The sequence below is a fragment of the Hetaerina americana genome, unplaced genomic scaffold (assembly GCF_022747635.1).
Source record: "Hetaerina americana unplaced genomic scaffold, ioHetAmer1.1.p SCAF_6, whole genome shotgun sequence".
NCBI classification, from domain to species: Eukaryota; Metazoa; Arthropoda; class Insecta; order Odonata; family Calopterygidae; genus Hetaerina; species Hetaerina americana.
In genome coordinates this window covers 92,326,819-92,348,673 of record NW_027287205.1, presented here as the reverse complement: position 1 = coordinate 92,348,673, position 21,855 = coordinate 92,326,819, and the positions used below count along the sequence as shown (strand labels likewise).

Here is a 21,855-nt window from a genome sequence, read left to right as displayed (position 1 = left end):
ACCTTTCGGAATTAACTTTGTCCTGAGAAACATCTTCCACATCTACCCTATATTGGAGCAATCTATGAATAGAAATTGTAATTTATAAGGAGAATCAGCGGCATAATTTTCGCTACCATAAGCACAATTAAAATAGGTCGTCCGTTCAAATGAACGACTCCTTAGTAATTGAGTTGTATTTGCTACTGTTGTGGTGCCTCACAGTCGTGTGGTTGCAAGAGGTCTTAGTCACTTCAACTATTTGGGAGGTTAACTTTGGTGATGTGAAGTGATTGTTGATATTAAAATTTCTTGGCGCAATGGCATTGTTAATAACGCTAATCTCACTTGTATGTGTAACATTATCAAATGCACTAGAGCGGAAGGTATGTAAGAATGAGTTTTAGAAGTTTGTTACGACTGAATCATCCAGGGATGACCATTAGTCAAATCATTGCATTTACTGTTCATTTGATATTTTTCAGTTGACAACTTCTACAAATCCAGGATGTGACCATGACTGCAACCGTACCATGCTACTTTACGTTAGAGCTGATGGTCCAAATGATACTCTACATTATTTGTGGGATTTTACTGGAAAGCCCAGTGTTCTTTTGGCTCTAACATCACCAAGTGCAAATCTGTCCATTTCTTGGAGTGATTTTCTGTGGAACATAAAAGATACATCTCTGAATTTTACCGAATCCCCTATGTATTCCTTCGGTATGGTAATTGATAAGGTTTGTTACTCTTCTACAATAAGACCTACGATATTAAAAATGAACCTAACAACTGGTTTTAAAGTATGAGCAAAGTATCTGACTACTTCTGAAGTATATCAAAAACAAGTTCGAAATAAAAGTTTTGCTCTTGCAATATTTGACTTACTCGAATGCGAATCATAAGTTGTTCTTCATGCCTTTATCTTTCAGATCTGGGAATTCAATGATCTCAACGATACCGGATCAATCACATCTGTAAACCGGGAAAACATCACTTCTTTAAGTACAAATGAATTCTCTTGGGAGTACGTTGATCTTGACATTCAAAACCAAAGTAGTATTTTGAAAATGAAGTCAAGCCACGGGCCTCGAAATGGAAGTGTTGACATAATGGTAATTAGGAGTTGTACGTGATTTCATCATTTATTTTAGTGTGCAGAATTTAGAAAGTATATACTCTTCAACTATTGGAATTTTTTGTCATAGAATAGCCAGAAATGCCTCAATATTTGCGACAGTTTCTGGTGCTCACATATTATGCCTTTATGTGACAACTGCTCGTTTATTATTATGCTTGCTAAGGTTTTCATATTTCTAATAAGCCATTGGGATTTCATTGTTGAACATATATTGGATGGTAACTCTAGCTGTGAATTATTAATGTCCGTCCACCATTAATATATTGATGTAGAACTTTGTGCAACGCCACCGTAAAAAGATGGCTCAGGATGACTAATCATCCAACATCATCTGGTGTTGATTACTCATTGATACTTGAGTTGTTGGTTTGATTTTGTTTGTTTTGTTGTTAGATTTTTCCGGGGTTAAGTGACTATTTTGATGTAGATTCATGAAGTTAGTAGGGAGCAGATTACATTTGGTCACTTACCTTGTTGTAGTGTTGTATGATATATTCAGACACAATAAGGGTAGGTTCTATTTGTACAATAAATTATGCAAAATTAATTATGGAAAGTTAGCATGGCAAATAAGTGAGAATATTTTGAATGGATGGAAGATGTCATCTGGGCAAATTTACATAGTTGAACCTTCCCTGCTCCACTACTGCTACTGCCCTGCACCTCTCCATTTATTCATTCTTTCATAGTTTATGCATTATATGTGTAATAATGACTACGATACCACACATGCAGTAAAAATGATTGTGTCTTGTTGTGCACCAGTGGCTGTTGCGACTAAAATTTTGAAGATTAAGCTCTGGGGAATATTGTAGAGGTTATGAATGTGTGTTATCTTCTCCAAAGGATAATTTGTCTTGAATATATGGATATAGCAGAAGAATGGCCATTTTTGTAAATGGCAAATGTATGATTTTTGGAGCATGATTGGTTGTATTGCATGTGGTGAGGGACGGATTATTAGCGCAAAATCTTGATGCAGTGAGAGATGCTGAATGTTAAATGTATGAGTATGTATTTAATAATGTGGAGAAAATCTTTGGGGAGGAAGTGGAAGCATGGGAGAATAGATCTCGTAGGTAATTTAGAATAAAAATATAAAGTTTGGAATGCTAAAGTAAGAATGCAGTGGCTTGAGAATAAGCTGAAACGCAATCAACGGAATGGGAAAAATATATTGAGAATGCAGTTGTGTGCATGAGAGAGTTTGGAAGGGATGATTGTTAAATGCAGTGGAAGGTTAATGGGGAGGGGAACTTGAAGGTTGGGGGGAGGATGGGTTTGGTGGGACTTCAAAGTCAGTGGTCGTTGCTTTTACGGTTTATGGAGGGAGAGGTGGTGGCACCTTGGTTATGACTAAGCATTAAGTCTGGTCCGGGTTTATTGGGGGGGGGGGGGTGGGTGCTAGGAGCAGATGGCTACTTAGAACCCTTGAATTTGTTTATTCTGAGGGAGAGGGGTGGCCGAGTAGGATTGGGAGATTTTTTAGAAGTGAAAGTCGGTGGTCAAGGAAAGAGAAAACAAAAAGGAAAAATGGTGTTGTCTTAATAAATGAAAAGGAAACACTTTGTTCCAATCCACCACTTTAATACAGGTACGACTAGTTTCGACGCTACGGCGTCATCCTCAGGTACAAAGTTTAAAGTCACAATCATTGTATATATACCCTCTTCTGGAAAGGGTGGGGGAGTTGTGGGAAGAGGGGGCGGGGAGGGGAGTACGGAGGTAGGTACGAAAGAATGTGGGAGAGGGCAGGAAACACCAGGAAAAGCGTTAGTGAGTGGGGGGGATTGGAAGGTGGGTTAAGAGAGGGGAAAAATTTCATTGGTCGGTATAATTTGAGTCAATGGCTAATGGGAATAAAGGTACGGGTTAGGAGTCAATGGGAGTTAGGGGGAAGGGGTTAGAGGTTCTGTTTTTCTGTTATTGCTAGGGAGGCTTCCAGGAGAGGTGATACGTTTTCAAACAGAATGTCATTGAGTAAAGGATGTTTCTTCATTGTTCTCCGGATCTCCAACTCTTCCTTCTTGTCCATCCTCCTCCCTTTTTCTTCACGATGTAGAATTTTGGGGATGAAATCACTGGTGTGATTTTCCTCCCACAGGTGTTTGGCAAAGTGGGATTGGGCTAGGTTACACTTCTTGTAGCACCTCTTGTGTTCCTCCGCTCTTGTCCGCACCGCTCGACCACTCTGTCCAATGTACCTCGCACTGCAATCCCCGCAATCCCTGGTGTTGTCTTGGTTATGACGTTGTGTAGGGTCTGATTAGGACTTGGATGCAACTGAGTATGTTGAACTATCGGGTTTGTTAACCCTCAAGGTTAATTTTTCGGAAAGGCAAGGGGCTTATAATTGCTTATTATAAAGTAAATTGTACCTCATGATGCCGCAAGTCAATGAAATGTATTGCACTGTGAAATAAAGTCAGTGGAAAATTATGAACTCGTTTAATATGGAAAGGTGAGCAGGCTTGGAATGCAGAAAATGATATTTACAGGGAGAAAAAGAGTAGGTACCAAGGTGACGCTCAAGAAAATAACTACAGATTATCAATGGAAGAAGCTCAATAACTAGGAGGAAGCTATTTTTCAAATGGGTAAAAATGGCAGAGGAAGGAAAGGACTCTGAAATGAATGCAGGTGATGATGTTATGATAATGAAATAGAGTCTAGGCAGATCTATGAGGTAGTGGGTGTGAGTGTAGGGAACTTGGTATAATTGAGAATGAAGTTTTAGCAGCTGTGGGAATTATGAAGGATGGGAAATATGCAGGTGGAGATGGTATATGATTTGGTGAGTGTGTGTACCATGAGAATCATCATGTATCCGTTCTTGATGAAAGTGTTATGGGGAAAATATAAAATAATGTGTGGTGACTGTAAAAGAAAAAAAAAGAGAAAGAAAAGAAAAAAAAAATTAAGAGATGTGGAAGTCAGTTCTGAGTTCTTCAAATGATATCTATTTTTCAGGTGACATCATATGGGTTTAAGGAGCATGGACAGTTACTTCCTCATCTATTCCATTCGTCAAATTCTAGTCAGTTGGACATTGTTATCAACAACTTGGAAACCAATCCAAATTACACATGCTCAAGATTTGCATTTGAACTGATATTCGTAAGCCAAGAAAAGAATGACAACAAAACATTTCAAATCCTTACGCGCAAAAGTTTAGATGATGAACATACTCCTGGAGTTTTTACGGTATGTGGTGTTAATTTATTTTGGTTTGATTTATAAATGAGGAAGACTAAATGTATTGTTCTAGTATATTTTGAGTCATAATTTTGTGCTAGAATATGAAAGTTGAATGCACCTACACATTGAGTCTTCATTGCAAAATTCATCACAATTCCAAAACATATCAGGGGCATGATCAGTGTTTAATATTGACACTTGTTCCTCCCGTTTGAAGTAGGAATTGTTTATATAGAGTCTCGCATTTTGTCTACTCAAGGTGTCCACCATTTGGAAAAGTAGGGATTTTAATTATTTGGAAAATTTTGTGGCTTGTATAATCTATCTGGAATAGTGCCATTATTATGTGCCTGTTCCAAAGTTTTCTAATTAAAAAGGTTATCCTCTTGATATCCATTTATTGGGTAATGATGACTATTATAGTATGTAATGCTTAACAGTTCAGGAGGCAGTGTGTATACATCATCTGGTTTTATTTTTCACAGTTCCACCTGTAATAATAATTTTACTAATTTATTCAACCCATTTAGGTAACCTCAGCATTCATTTGTGTTATGTTAAATACAATAGAAATAATAAAATAGAAAAGTTTTTAGTTTTAGTTAAAGGAAATAGTTTTTCTTTGAGCATTTCAATGAATGAAATCATTTGAAATGAGTGTCAGTATTATAAATTAAGTACTCATTTGCCGATTGTAACATCCGAGTCAATGGCTCAAAATGGCTTTTAGCCCTCAATCTTCGAAATTGATCACAAGAGAATGGAGGACGTCCTGTTCTCCATGTTTTTCTTGTTGGTAGTCTACTGGTTAAGGTAGGTTTCCCATTGGCACAGGCTATACGACTGTGCGACGTTGATTCCCTTGGTAAATAGAAAGACTTGTACTTTTCCACAGATATAAATCTGTGGAAAAGTACAAGTCTTTCTATTTAGTATGGATATTAAATACTTCCACAAAGTGATGCCTGAAACAAGAGAATATATTGATTCCCTTGGCTCTCCCACAAAATACAACTAAACATCCAACATTACAGTTAGTCTCTCTTCAATTCCACATGCTTCTTCCTTTCCTCATTCCGTCCAACATCCCTATCTCATTCTTTCCCCTTCCATGTTTTTCCAACTTTCTCTTCAGTCTTTTGTACTTTTACACATTTATTATGTAATACGCATAAATGATATATGTTGCCATGGGAGATGTATGTGTGTTAACAGTTCAATGTCACAGCTATGAGGATTTACCATCAATGCTTTCCTTTTGCCTAAAATGTAGGATTGTGTCATGTTGGAGAAAGTTTTAAGTGATAATCATCCCTGCTATAGAATTAGTCATCCAATATTGCTTTCCATTTTCTAAGAGTCTTGAAAATGATTTATGAATAGCTTCATTCATCTCCTTGCAGCCATTTGCATGCATTATAGGTAATTACTCAGGGGTCATGGATTTGATTTCATCAAAGGTGGGTTTTCCTTCACCTTGGGCTTGGATATTTGTGATTGTCCATGTTACTTCATCTTTTTTTCTGATGTAAAATGCAGAACTTGGCTGTTTTTGGATTAGTGCAAAATAAATAAATAATCTCATAAAGTGATGAACTAAATTACAAACCTAATGGAATTATTTAAAGAACAAAATATGGCTTATTTCAAATATTTTAAGTGCCATTTGAGTTTGTAATGGCTGTCTTACCTGTGGTGACCAGGTTATGGGTTGTGATGTGATGCCTCGTACCATGCCTCATGTCTTTGTTTTTCGGAAAGCATTATGCATTTCTGTGGGGGTGCGACCCTTGGTGTTGACAGACAGCTGTGCCTGATCTGCACCAACCCCCTTCCTCCCACATTCCATCTTCTTCTGCTACGTCTCTCCATTTGACCTCTGGCATTTATGGCTCATGGAGGCCATTTTGACCGTGGTGGAACTGAAACATCTGACTGCTGCAGAAAAGCGTCAAAAGGCATCAACTTCCAGGAATTCTGGAGTATGTGTATGATATACAGTGGATTTTCTTTTTTTGTAGGTCCATCTTGTCAAAGATTCTGTGCGAGTTGCGACTTTTACTCATGCCTGTGAACTGTTGCAGGTGAAAGACTTGGTGTCACCATCAGCTCGTGAGCGGAGCAAGGGAGGAGGTTGGTTGCTCTGGAGAAGAGTTTCCTACACATCCGAGTCCAGAGATATAAACAACTCCACTGAAGTGAATGAGTATCTTGTGAAAACTGTCACGGACCCGGGTTCTGCCTTGAATGGAACTCTGCTGCATGCTTTCTATGGCTACTTAGTCGACAATTATCTTGTGCAGTCAACCAAAGTATCATTCGGGACCACACAGGATGGCTTCTACCAGAAGTATAATTATACTACATGGTATGCATTTGTTTAGCTTCTGTAATTTTTTGGTCTTGCATGTATCTATGTACTTGTAAGTGTAGGTTTGCAATTAGAGTTTGAATACGGATGATAGTCACAAAGGGAAAAGAAAACAGTTAACAGTAGCAGTAGCAGCGTACATAAGAATAAAATTATTCAATTATAGAGGGAGACACAAATTCATTGATGCCCACTTAGGAACTGATAAAGTTTAGACTTGAATGAAAACTCATTTTTTATTGCCCTTGGTTTTCTAGGTAATGATTTCAGGTAATTAGTTCCAGCATAAGAAGGGTTCTTATCAAACCTAGCAATGTGCTATTGCCAGTCATCCTCAAGTCATTACATCTATTGTGCTGCAATTACATCATCATTGCCTGCCATAATTGAACATGGCTTTGTTTTGCTGCGCGGTAATAATGGCATGGGATATGCAGGAAATAGTTTAAATTAAAAATTTTTTAAAGTAAGACCTACAATTACATGCCCTGGGAACATTCCCTAGAATTCTCACTGCCCATTTTGCAGCTTGAAAAGGTACATAGAATGGTGTGAGTGCCCCTACACGGCTATTGCATGTTTCAGTCGACTATGAATGAATGCATGACAAATAGAGAGCCAAACCATTGTCAACCACGGTCACCCTTGTTCTGGAGAGGTAACATCCTTTTGCTACTGTAGACCTTAATTTATCAACATGAGTTTTCCAGAATAGTCTCTCGTGAATATGCATTGCTAAGAATTTTATCTTGTTAGAACACTTAAGAGTGGACCCATTTATCCTTAAAAAGCATTATTGTAGTCTTACATGTATCTGAGTAATTATAATTGTAGGTTGGTCGCTCAGTGGGGAAAACCTCTGGAACAACTCTGGGATAGGGTTGAGCGTGGAAAAAGTTGGGAATGCAATGCATATGTATATACTCCTCAGATGAGAATAGCCTTATATTTAGATTTTATTTGTTTGTTATGATGTTCCATCGATTAGGCATGTGACATAGATTATATTCATCAAGATACACTGGAAATAGAACTGGAACGGAACAAGAATTACTCACTTCCGGGAAAAAGAGCGGTAGAAACTCAAATAAAATTCAGAAAGATACACCAAAACGTAACATGCATGCTCAAACATGCAAATGGCTGACAATAATGAGTTATCTCTTATAAATTAATCCATACTGTAATAATACTCGTTTAATGGCAGTTTTTGACATTAATTTTTAAACCTATTTTTTGTGGGTTTATTTTAATATTCCTTTTCAATTTGTTAAAAATAAAAGAAGTTGAGTGATGTGACCTTTCTAAATATGGCGTAAGACTGCTGAATTGAATGTATCTTGTGTCTGCTACGAGTGAAGTGACAACATACATATAAGTTAGGTAAAAGTAAACCTGGATTGTTTTTACAAGTAAGCCTCAGTAAACAATATATATGTATGATGGTATCATTGCATGGAATCGAAGGAGAGGTAGCCTTCCAGTAGTTCTGATGGACACTTGGTTTCAGTAGATATTTATTTGCATATCACACGTGCCATCATTTTTTTTTTAATTTATCTTTTTTTTTCTTGCTGATTAATGGTTGTAAATGGGATGGGGATTCACTTGTTTTTTTAAAGAGATTTGTATTTTGAAGTCTAGTTTTATGTATTATCTTTTGCAATTATTTGGGACTTGTGTGCCACCTGACAATGTCTATCAGCACATGTGTATTTTTAATAATAAAAAATAAATCCCTGGCATTAACCTAAGCCTCAATGCATTATTGACACTAAAAGTGAGAGCTCAGTATGAAACTGTTTCATAAACATTACTGTTGTTTTATCTTTCTGGTAATTACTGATTCCTAAAACATGCCTCCCATGTTTCGATCCTACGAGGGTCATCCGGAAAGTAGTACCCGTTCGTGCCGCATGAAGTGCTGACGACGCGAGTAGCCGCTGGACGAGGTCAGATAGCTTCAGTGGCTTGTCTGCCTTCTCTGAGCCAAGTTGCGTGACGCCAGCATTGCCTGTGTTGTTTCTGTGATTGTTTACAATGTTTAAAAAAATTGAGAACGCCGCCAGTTGTGAAGTGAGGGCAGTGATTAAATTCCTCAATGCAAGAAACGTTCGCCCATGTGATATTCATCGCCAATTAAAGGAGGTGTATGGAGACAATGTAATGGACGAGTCGTCTGTTCGGCGGTGGTGTCGCAACTTCAACATGGGGAGGGGGAACACACACGACGATGAGCGTTCGGGGAGACCGTCTGTCATTACAGACCAACTGGTGAGCTCAGTTGACGAATTCGTGAGGAACGATCGGCGCGTCACAATTGATGACATCTGTGAGCATTTTCCCAATGTTTCTCGAACAATTGTTCATGAAATTGTTAAACACCATCTGCATTATGCAAAAATTTGTGCAAGATGGGTCCCTCGCGTATCTCAATGAGCTGGCGGCGAAGGACTATGCAGCAGGAATACAGAAACTTGTCACACGTTATGACAAATGCCTTAATTTGCTTGGAGATTATGTTGAGAAGTAGTTTAAAGTATCCTCTTTCAAATAAAATTTTTTATGTTTGTTAATATTTACTTTTGTCTCTTTATTTCACGAACGGGTACTACTTTCCGGATGACCCTCGTATATCTCTATTTGCTAAATGCTGTGCTCGAGTTCCCCACTAGTATCTAGTGTTTCCTTCTGGGAACACTCCCAGTTATTCACCCTAGTTGAGGATGTGCATTGATTCTCCTCTCTGAATACCTTTTGGTGTGTTGCATTAAATTTTCAGAATAGTATCACGTTATCATATCAGGGTATTTCAATAAATAAATGATTAAGTTCGTCATAAATGTACAAGCTGAGGGAAATGTGTTAATTTTAAGTTTTATTAATGTTCTTACAATGCCTCCAAACCACATGAATGAGTACATGTGTCATAGCATCCATTTATTTATTGAGAGCACATATGCTTTATTGTAGATCTCTTACCTTTGACTGTTTTCAATGTATGGTTTTATTATTATCATTACGAGATATATTCTGCGTGTTTTTACAGGACCTTCCTTGTTGGCTACGGCTATCCACTGGAGGAAGAATTCTCCCTGTTGGTCATCTTAGTTATAAGTATTGGATTAGGAGTTCCAGCCATGTTGATCATAATAGGAGGAATATACGTGCTGATTAGAGGGTTTTCTACCAACAGGGATGAGCTCTTCTTGAGCAGATGATAAAGGTTTTACTTATGATAATGGAATGCATTCATCGTTATTGAAACCAAAGTGAGGGTAATTACATTCATTCTTCCATCTGTTTGTGAGACCTCAAAGCAGTTTCGGAGGATGCTAATTTCATGGTTGCAAAGAGTGGAAATGATGTGCATTTGGGAAGCATTCAAGAGTGTTTCCCTAATTCCCTTTCTCATGGATGATCTCAAGAAAAAGTGTATCTCCTTTACAAAGACTATATTTTCCCAATTGAAATATTAAGTGAGATTTTCTGTGATGTAAAACTGTAAAATGTTTTGGAAGTCTGGGCATGATATTTTTGTACAACAATTGCAGAAGTATTTTCGTGCCTCATATGTTTAGTAGGCTTTCAAGGTAAGTTGAATGAATTGAAGAATTGCCGCTCTGAGATAATGTAAATTTCCATTATGTATTCAAGTTATAGTTTCGGTTATACTGGAATTTTTTTTTTGGATAGTTTCCACCCTTATTTCATGAAAATTACTTTGCATCCTGAGTATTTTGGAGATAAAGATGCTTTTTGGTGCAAATCCATATTCTCATTTAAGTGTGTGGATTTGCATCAAAAGAACAGTGACTGATTGTCGGCATACCAATTATGAGCAAAACATTTTTCAAAGAAAATTTTTCATATCCACTTTGTGATTCATTTGAACTCCCTTGGGATTGCTCTCTCTGTGCATTTCAAACAATGTTTTTCTATTCTCATGACTTGTTCCATAAATACAATGTGATGCAATTATATACAAAAATTTCCTCCTCAAGCAACATTTTTTAGGTGTTTTCATATTTTTTTTTATTTCATAGTATATTTTAGGACTGTAAATACTCGATTTCAAGCAAATGCTTCATAATTTGTGGTTGAATATTTACATACAAGAGTAATCCCTGAAGTAAGGTCTCCATTGTTTTAGAAATAGAAAAAACCATTTATTTTCCAATATATATACATAATTTAAAAGATTGGTCAATTATCTATTTTTCTACATAATCGCCATTTCGGTCGATGTATTTTTGTAAACGCTGTGATGGTTTTTGTAGGCCCATGTCACACCAGCTTGCTGCCATGTCCTTGAGGAAACCTTGGACTTCTACTTTCACCCCTTTGTCGGAGCTGTCGCCTTCCCACCAAATGTTCTTTCGACTTAGGGAACAGGTGAAGGTTGCTGGGGGCCAAGTCCGGACTGTGGTTTCTTTGCCACCGCTGGGACCCAAGTCCTACGGTGGGTGGCTGACAATGTCCCAACCAGGTTCTCACAGGAGAGTGATGGTTTGGTGGGCAATGTGTGGGCAAGCGTTATCCTGGAGAATTCGTACACCCTTGCTCAACATTCTGTGTCTTCAGTTTTGAATTGCCTGTCTTGAGTTTTTTCAAATGTTTCACAGTACCTGTCAGACTTTATTGTTGTCCCAGTGGGCACGACGTCGACCAACAATACCCCCTTCCAATCCCAAAACACGGTTGCCATGGCTTTATTGGCTGACTGTGTTTTTATGAATTTTCCCGGCTTGGGTGAAGAGGGATGCCACCGCTCACGTGATTGTTGTTTGGTCTCGGGTGTGAAGTGGAATTCTCAGGTTTCATCACCTGTGACGATCGAGTCCAAGAATCTATCCTTTTCATCTGCATAGCGGCGAAGAAATTCACGTGAAGAATCAAGTGGTTCATGGCGTCCAGCTGGTGCGACATAGGCGTACAAAAACTGTTGCAGCGTTTGCAGAAATGCATCGACCGAAATGGCGATTTTGTAGAAAAATAGATAATTGACCAATCTTTTAAATTATGTATATGTTATGGAAAATAAATGGTTTTTTCTATTTCTAAAAATATGGAGACCTTACTTTTGGGATTACCCTCATACTTGTTTTGTGGTCCTAGAGTTGCATTAGGTATTTCCTGTAAAGACAAAATGACTTGCAAAAGCTATATTTTCTAAATAATCATGGTTATGCAGAACTGTCAAAGTTACCACTATTACTTAATATTAAGATGAAAGTTGGACGAGAAATACAGCCTCTGGCAAGGACCAGCCCTGCCACACACTCATGGCAGGATGTATGACATCTTGCTCTTCAGTAAAACTAGTTGAGAGGCAAAGGGGGAATCTGCATTGCCATCAAGCTACATGATACAAATCCCTTGTTGTAGGTAGCATTTATTTCTCCTCACATAAGCATATCCTTAATTGATTTATGTTTGCCTTTGGTATTTATTTGCCGAGATGAACAGCAGCATTCACAGAAGTGTCCTGTGTGGCTTTTCTTTGTCTACTGCATTTGGCTTTGTTAGCTTGAAACTGAATTCTGAGAAATCAAAGTGTGTGCTTTTTTAAGGATTGGGTGCCGTCATGCCATGCTCTTAATTCTATTTACCATTATTGTTGGTAACATTTCACTGACTGGAGGTTGATGAACCAAGCATAGCCAAGACTGTGTAGGAACCCTGCACCCAAATAATATGACATTTCCTGTAACAACCCATCAGACAAACTTTCTGCCTTCTAAAAATGGCATTCGCTTATTCTCTGTCTCCCTCCCAGTACATTGTAACCTTGTCTTGCCCAGTCTTGTCAACATTCCATTGCCACTCTCAATACAACCCCTATCAATCAATTTCTTGCTTATCTGCTCAAGAGGGACACCTCCTTTGAAATTCTCCCTTGACAACTTCCTCTTTCCCATTCCTAGCAAATTTCAATTTTTTCCTTCTTTCCACCTCCTATTTATTTTCTCTATTCTTATTACAAAAAACAAAACAAAATGCTCTTTTTCCCAATTCATGTATTTTGCTCTATTTAAATTTGCATGCGTAATTATTGTATCATTTTGAAACATGCCTTGGGGTATAAATTTTTTTCATGCAGAATTTATATTGCTAAAATTTTTTTATCAGGCTACTGACTGAGCAGTTGTTTTAATGAAATTACAATTTATATTTGCAAAAAATTTGAGACTGTTTGAGGAAATATTTTTTAACTCTCAGAAATATGCTCTAGTAAATTATCACTAGTCTAATCTTGAAATGTAATGAAAATCCACCTTGCTGTGCACTGCAATTTATCTGCTATAAGAATGTTTTACAAATGTATTTATATGGTGAGAGGAGGTATGGTGTTGATATTATGTCTGTATTTGACAGAAACTTCTGTTTTTATTTATTATTCAATAAATTTTTATTAGAGTGTTTAAATAATTATTATTTGGCAATCTATCAGATAAGGTAGGTTATGGACAGACACAACTACCAAATAAATATTTTGTTTCTCCTAACAAAACAACCCAACATCCTAATCTACAACAAACCTCTCTTTCTCTCTGCCCAATTCTCCTTCTCCATCCGTCTCCATACCTACGTTTCAGAAACCTCTAATCTATGCCTCCTATCATCCTGCTTCAGAGACCATGTTTCAGAGCCATGCATAAATATGATCCATATCAAAGTTTTTACGACTCTTTTCTTAATTTCCTTACTCAAGGTCCCTGTCATCAACTCCCTCCTTGTAAAAGTCTTTTACCTAGCGCAATTCTTCTCCTTACGTCTATACTACTTTGACCATGTTGGTCCAAAACACTTCTGAGATACATAAACTGTTTCACCTGCTCTAGTTTTTGCCCTCCTATTTTAATTATTAGCTTAGCCTTTTTCTTTCTAGAAAATCGCAAAACCTTTGTTTTATTTATATTGATTCTCATTCTATATCTATCGCACTGAATTTCCAATTCACTCAGCAGTGCTTGCAACCCCTTGGCTGACTGACAAACTAAAGCTTGGTCATCAGCAAACCTAACTGATTTTATGAATTCGCCTTCGACTTTCATTCCTACCTCCCGTTCTTCCCATGCCCCTTAAATCATTTCCTCTGCATACGGGTTGAACAGCAACGGTGATAATGGGCAACCCTGCCTTACACCTCTTCCCAACACTGCCCATCCGAACTTTCCATTCCCCACTCGCACCTGAGCGATCAGAGACATATACAGGTTGTGGATTATCCTCCTGTCTCTCCAATCTATTCCTATTTTCTGCAATATACTCCAATTCACTCTATCAAATGCCTTTTCAAAATCGGTAAATACGTCCTGATTGCCCCTTTCATGTGGCCATCAACATTTTCAACTATCTACCCCTTGGCATAAAATGTGCTCCTCCTTGGGGTACATTTAAGAAATATATCTAGCAATATCTGATAGATAAATGCTATTAAGAAGTGGTGGTCTTCCAGTAGTTCAGGCGAACATTTGATTTCAATTGATAATAATTTGCATATGCCATAACATGTGCTATCCCTGGCATTAACCAAAGCCTCAGTTTATTCTTGGTGCTTAAAGTGAGATGGCAAGGTATATACAAAACCACTCGTATATCCAGTTCTCCTTTACTTATTGTAATTATGTATTCACTTAATAGTAAATTTGTTTGACTTTTCATGATATACAGTTATAACCGCAATGCATATTAGGTCATAGATAAATAGCTAGCAGCCTATTAATAGTAATGTTTCATAAATTTGAAATAATTAAGGATTTCCTTAGTATTATATGTTTTTGGGCTACGAGTTTGACGTGGTGGAAGGGCTTGTGAATTCTGATGACCCCTAGAGCTGTGCTGGCGGTAGCAATGATAATTGCTCCAGGTAGAGCCACCCATTCAAGATAGGTTGAAGGTTAGGAGCCAGATGGGTGACTGCTAAGGTTTCTGACTTCAGTGAGGCAGCCATTGAATGATGTTGTCACGTTAAAAACACTCTTGAGGAAGGCTAAGGGACATCACCCAAGTTAGTATTCCCAAGATTTATATGATTGACAGTATAGAGAATATGAGTCCTGCCAACTATGTGACTCGGCCATGTGTTGTGCCCGGCAGCGGGGAGGCAAGGCTTCCACGGTCATTATCTCTAGAAATCCTTGAAAGGGAAAACCGACAGCAGCAGGATAGAAGACACAGAGAAAGAGACCGAATCAGTCAGAATAGGAACTTGAAATGTTAGGACAATGTTGAGGACAGGAAAATTAGAGAATATAAAGCGAGGAGAGAAGGAAAGAGGAAATATAAATATATTAGGTTTATGCAAGGTGAGATGGAAGGACAGTGGGGATTACTGGAGTGATAGTTATAGAATAATATACAGCGGTGGGGACAAGAGCCAATGAGGGGTTGCAATAGTATTAAATAAAGAGGTAGGAAGAAGCGAAGCCGACATAGAACAAGCAATAGATAGAATATTCCTGGCAGAGATAAGCAGAACCGAGGAACTTGGTCATTGTTTAGGTATACATGCCACCGAGCAATGATAAGCAGGAAGAAGTCAACTGGATACATAGGGTGAAGCACAAATCCAGAGAAGCACGTGTTTCCTTGAATGAGATTTCCTCGCCGGGATAGCTAAACCTTCACCAGACTTCTCCAAAGCATTATACTTAGCCACAATATTGTAACAGTTGATCTGGTGTACCAGAAGAATGGAACTATTTTGAAATATATCACCCAGCACGAACACCTTCGATAATAGCTGTTTTTCAATTGTACTCTGCACTTCTATGTAAATCTCGGCCATTTTGAGGTTATGACTCTTTAATAGATGCCTATGGCATTCAAGAACGCCAATCGTGACCTCCAGTTAATCTGCGATATGGTGGGATATTCAAATTGAAATTTTTCCAGATTTAAGTGCCGCATCCTGTGTGATCAGTTAGAGGACATAATTGTGTTCCTGTAGGGAAATATTTGATAGTTCTGCAGGAGACAGGGGTTAGTAATGACCAACACTTGGCTTAGACAACACACTAGGCATAGGTATACATGGAAAATGCCAGGTGACTCAGAAAAGTATGAGTTAGACTATATTATGTTTAATAAATGAGAAATTCCAATAGCCGTAAACAATTAATGAATTGTTTATGGCTATTGGAGTTTTTCATTCATTTAATACTACTAGCCGGAAGAGCTCAATTCTATCAATATATAGACTATATTATGGTTAGGCACAGATTCAGGAACAGTGTGATCAATCTGCACTGCTTTCTAGAAGTGGATTCGGACTCTGACCACAATTTGGTTGTAATGAAGTATAGCCTTCATTTCAAAAGGATAAGGCAGGGGCAGCGGGTTAGCAAATGGAATGTAGAAGCATTAACTGGATTGACAAGTAAGTAGTAACCGCAGCCTGTAGAGAAAATCATGGATGAGGGAAAAAGGGTATATGTCAAAAAAGATATCCAAAGCCACCAAAGAAACCATAGGAACTGTGAATGGGAACAGGGTCAGGAAACCATGGATCACAGCTGAGATGATTACAAAGGAAGATGAGAGATGAAAATGGAAGAATGTAAATACAGAGTTTGTCAAAAGGAAGTACAAAGAGTTAAATAATAAATTGAGACAGGAAAAAAATTAAGCAATAGAAGTATGGTGGAAGATGCCTTGCTAGGATATGGAAAGTTTTCAGAAGAAGGGTGAAATCGGTGGGCTATACAGTAAGTTTAAATCACTATCGAGAAGTAAGAAGGCTATGCTAGCAGTTAGAGATAAGTCAGGTAAGATAATAGTTCACACAGAATAGATCCAAGAGAGATGGAAGGAATATAGAGAAGCGCTGTATGGTAAAGAACTTATGCCAGCGAGGTTAAACATAGAAACAGAACATGACCTAGAAGAAGATAGTTTAGGTCCAGGCATACTCGATGATAAAATAGAAAGGGCATGTAGAGATGAAATTTAATAAGGCCGAGGGGGTAGACAACATTCCTGCAAAACTAGTATAAAGTTTAGGAAAATGAGTGAGGAAGAGTCTATATTGACTGATTCTTAGTATATATGGGGAACGAATCTGGCTGGAAGACTTATTGAGATCAATGGTACTTCCTATTTCGAAAAAGAGAAAGGCTACATCATGTGATGGCTGCAGAATAATAAGCTTGATTTCCCATGCAGCTGAAGTGGTTTTGAGGATCATTAATAAAAGGGTAGAGAGCAAGGCTAATTATTACTTAGGGGATGATAAGTTTGGGCTGAGAAAGGGGAGAGGCATGTACGATGTCATTGCAGTAATGTCACTAACAGGGCAGAACAGATGTAGAATACAGTGAGGATTTATTTCCTGTTTTTTTAGATTTTGAAAAGATTTTTGACAGAGTGAATTCCGAGAAACTAATGCGTATATTGCAGAAAAGTGGAATAGATCAGAAGAAAAGGAGGCTAATCCACTATCTGTACATGTCTCAGGCTGCTCAGGTGCGAGTGGGGAATGGAAAGTTCGGATGGGCAGTTTTAGGAAGAGGTGTAAGGCAGGGTTGCCCATTATCACCGTTGCTGTTCAACCTGTATGCAGAGGAAATGATTTAAGGGGCATGGGAAGAACGGGAGGTAGGAATGAAAGTCGAAGGCGAATTCAAAAAATCAGTTAGGTTTGCTGATGACCAAGCTTTAGTTTGTCAGTCAGCCAAGGGGTTGCAAGCACTGCTGAGTGAATTGGAAATTCAGTGCGATAGATATAGAATGAGAATCAATATAAATAAAACAAAGGTTTTGCGATTTTCTAGAAAGAAAAAGGCTAAGCTAATAATTAAAATAGGAGGATAAAAAATAGAGCAGGTAGAACAGTTTACGTATCTCGGAAGTGTTTTGGACCAACACGGTCAAAGTAGCAGGGACGTTAGGAGAAGAATTGCGCTGAGCAAAGAGGCTTTTACCAGGAGGAGGGAGTTGATGACATGGATGAGGAGTGAGAATGTTAAGAAAAGGGTTGTCAAAACTTTGATATGAAGCATAGCCATGTACGGCATGGAAATATGGTCTCTGAAACAGGATGATAGAAGTAGGGTGGTGGCTTTTTAAATGTGGGTGTGGAGAAGAAGGGAGGAAGTGAAATGGACCAAAAGGAAAATAAATATGGAAGTATTATGTATGGCGGGCGAGGAGAGGGGTTCGTTGGGAGAAATCATATGGAGTTAGGAAAAATGGATGAAGGGCATATTGAACGGTAATGGGATGTTGAAGATTGTAATAGAGGGGAGAATGTTAGGCAAATGAGGAAAGGGTAGGAACAAGATAGGGGTGTTAGATGGGATGGAGGGAGGAAGGTAGTGCACAGATATGAAGAGGGACTTTTAGATTTAGATGCTGGGTGATTTTTTTTTTGCAGCCACAAAATATTTGGTAGTTGTGGTTCTCCAAAACCTAACAACTGGTAAATTACCTTGTAATAATAATAATATTTTTCTGCTGACGACACTATTTTTATGCCATCAATACTGTGTTTAATTGATTTTATGCCTTGGAATGGGTAGAGAATGTAATCTATACTGTAAAACTATGTTTTTTGTTGTTTCTTTTTTTTGAAATGTATGTTTAAAAGTTTTTAATGGAAAAATAGATGTTTTCTAATCAATTTATAGTGAAAAATTGACCCCTGTACCTTTGCAATGATATTAAAAATGAGCAAAGAAAACAAAATGATAAGTAAACAAACTAATGACCTCATCCGATAGAATGAAAATACTGACACTGCCTTAATGCTCACACCCCATCCATTGCATGATTATTTTGTAGAAACTACCACCTGGAAGGTATTCTGCATACTTCTGAAATAGCACCATCTAATACCTGGCAATGAGGTAAGATTTTAGTCATAAACATCAAAATAAAACATAATTTTAATATTGTTCTAAATCTTTTTAAATGGAATAGTTAGTTAAAACTTCCTAGTCCATACTTGGCAACCGATTCATGTGTACCTTTTCTCTAATCCAGGTTGGCTTTAGGTTGTCAGAAAATTTTATCTCTCGCTGATGTACTCAACGTCTGCCTAAATTAGACCCTAACCCATAACTGTTGATATGCTGGTAATAAACAAATTTTCTAGCTGATACTCTCTGCTCACGGAGTTAATTCAAGAGGGCAGATTCTGATGGCCGTAATTAATTCTGAATCCTCGCATGAGTAATGATGGTGACTGACTAAAATTAAACCCCATATAACAAGTCAACTTCAACAGCATGTACTCCTAGAAATTATGAACAGGCTAGGCGAACATGGTGCGACATTTGTGTTCCTTGTCCAGTAAATGAAGATGCAGTTTTTCTGATTTCCTTGTTCACAGATATGTTGAATCATTTGTCCTATTGAATGATCATTGTGGGTGTCATAATAGATCCTGCTATTGCTGATTTTTTTAGATGTGAGTAACATGGCTGTGATCTGTATGTTGAGCATAAATCCCTACACTGAGATTTTAGTTTTATGCCGTACTCATTGCACCCGAGGATCGCGGTACCTTTGAACAGATCAGAGCAACGACGGTAGCAGATGTGAAGAAAAAAAGAGCGAACTTCCTTTCATTGTCTTTAAGCTAGTAATGCAATTGCAGTCAAAGCCCGCTTTCGTGCAAGCATTATTACCCTTGTACATTGGGAATTTATGTTTAAACCGCAATTCTCAACATTTTTTATCACATATAATAAAATTTCACATTTTCCAAAGCATTTGGACCCAGTTATTTCCACGATTGCATTTTTCAGGGTAATTATATAGCCACGAAGAAAGATTTCACATTCTAAAACAGTTACGCATGTGCACCACGCCTTATAAAGAAACAATTTTGACTTAACTCCCTATACATGGTCATTAGGCTGTGAAGTGACCGAAAGAGTACTGTGAACGGTTTTAGGAGGAAATGGAACATGGCAGGATGATACCGAACGCCGCTAGTGACAGGAATTTAAACTACTTCAACTCGTAATCTCAGTCTGCCAGGAAATATTCCTGTTATGAAATGAATGCATTGCATGATCAAGAGTTAGCTACGTAATTTATGCATTGTAAGTACACTTGCGGGAGACTGTTAATTTCGCAGATAAGTTGATATTATGCGGAAAGAAAATTACTCATTGTCCAAACATGATGAAGCGTGAAAATGCCAGAACTGGTGACGGATAATTTGCCATGCCTCGTGACAACAATTATAACAGTATAACAGTGATGTGCTCCTTGGTGATAAAAATGTATTGAAACTTGCTTCATCGCATCGAAACTTCCCTTAATCAAAAATAAAGGTGTAACGAAGAGGTTATTTAATATTGATAAATGCAGCGCAAGGGTGTATGTTGATTGTAAACCTGCTTCTTCTGAGGCAAGGGAGCGAAGGCGCGGGGTTGACGAAGCAGAATGGAGGGAAGTGAATCGGACAGAGGGGAAGACTAACGATAAAGTTTCACATACGTTGGAAGAAGTCGATAAGTTGGCAACATCCGGAGATGGCAGGGGAACTGGATTAAGAGGGGAACACTTATACTCGTATGAGTCTTCATGATATACAAGTAGTAGTATTTAGGGGAGGCGACCGACAGCTGAGGTCATTTGTGCCATTAGGAATAGACAGGAAAGGATGAAAGGAGGAGAGCAACCCGGCGTTGGCATCAGCCTGCTCTTTACGAAAGGCGCCAAGGGGTCCGCAGCTTGACGACGGACGGCGCACTAACTCAAAGTGCCCTCCACAAAGCACCTCAAGTAGGGATCGAGACTGAACAATACTCAACACCGCCGGGATTTGAACCCGGGCGGGAAGCCAGTACGGGTGGGAAGCCAGTACCATAGGCACCGCTCCATCTCGATCCCATGGTATACGTACAAGCATAAAATGTATGCTCTAATGGCATAGATAAACATTTTCGGGGTTGGATTAAAAACTTTTTGAATGGTCGGGTATAAAGAGTAGTTATAGATGATATTAGCTCTAATGCAGTAGAAGTCGCTTCCTGTCTTATCCAGGGAAGAGTTATCGGATCTCTTTTATCCCTTCCTTATGTTGTTTTTTATTGTGTTTGTGCTGTATTTTTATTGTATTTTCAGTACCCTGCAAGCTACCGCATCGTGGACGACATTAACTTCGTAGTCAATAGTAAGATTTTACCATTAATTACGGACTACTATTATGTTTGTTTACCGTGGTAATCCTGAGTACACAGTGGCTTCATCAGATGACTTTAATGCTATAAAACGGTTGTGTGAGACTTGGCGATTACAATTAAACTTTAAATGTGTATAGAGATGCATTTTTGGAATGCTAGCAATTCCCTCCCGAACACCTACTGCATCGGGCACACCCAAATGGAATATGTGGACTTAATTAAATACGTAGGCGTTACCCTCACTCATGATCACTTAAGAGGAATGTTACCTGTGGCTGGTTAGACCTCATTTAGAATATGCTTCTAGTATTAATGGGATCCTCACGAGGTTCGATCAATTACCGAATTGGACCGCGTGCAGCGTTGAGGAGCTAGATCTGCAAAACGTTGTTATGTTAGACTAACGACTAGCGTATCCAAACTTTTAGAGCAGCTAGGCTAGGTATCAGTCAATGGAGCGAAGGTTCAATTACTGAGTAAACCTCTTGCATAAATTGCAAGGACGTTTCTTAAGCAGAAGTTGAAAATGTATCATTAACCCCATTGTACGACGGCAGTAGAGACAATGTCAATAAAATTGGATAGATTAAGTGTAGAACAGATAAATTTAAGATGTCATTTTGTTCACGAAAAATAAGGGATCAGAATAGCATTGTCCAGCCGCGGTAGGGTCATATTCGGATCAAAATTATTTTGGTCTGTATTCACCCCCAGCCACATACCCTAGCATCAGAGTATTAAAATATTAAATATTAAAAAACTATTTCTTACCTTTGAACCTGGCATATTAAATCGAGGTGATATGAATGATGATATTCAGTTAAGCTATTATTGCCAATTATATCTCAGTAGTTAAAATGGTTTTTGCATGAATTAATGTGCCTAATATGTAAATTGGCATTAATTTATTAGTTTTGCATGTGGTTTTATTCTGTTCTACGGGTGGTGATCTAATACCCCCCGCCACACGCTCTTGCGGCGGCTTGCGGAGTATTATGTAGATTCAGATAGATGGAAATAAG

General features: G+C 38.2%; 1 protein-coding gene across 2 annotated transcripts; it reads left to right on the top strand.

Moving 5' to 3' along the window:
• The first annotated feature begins 160 nt into the window (after positions 1-160).
• Positions 161-11,756, top strand: LOC139695090 (glycosylated lysosomal membrane protein B-like). 2 transcript variants are annotated; one of them, XR_011702269.1, is made up of 7 exons: positions 161-365; positions 465-719; positions 912-1,094; positions 4,091-4,324; positions 6,403-6,686; positions 9,739-9,967; positions 10,970-11,756. XR_011702269.1 is itself a non-coding variant. In XM_071593717.1 (6 exons), the coding sequence occupies exons 1-6, from the start codon at positions 300-302 to the stop codon at positions 9,908-9,910; spliced, it is 1,194 nt and encodes a 397-aa protein (XP_071449818.1). In that variant the 5' UTR covers positions 161-299; the 3' UTR covers positions 9,911-11,756. The 2 variants fall into 2 exon arrangements, 1 of the variants encoding a protein (XP_071449818.1); XM_071593717.1 differs by having other exon boundaries at positions 9,739-11,756.
• The last annotated feature ends 10,099 nt before the right edge of the window (positions 11,757-21,855 follow it).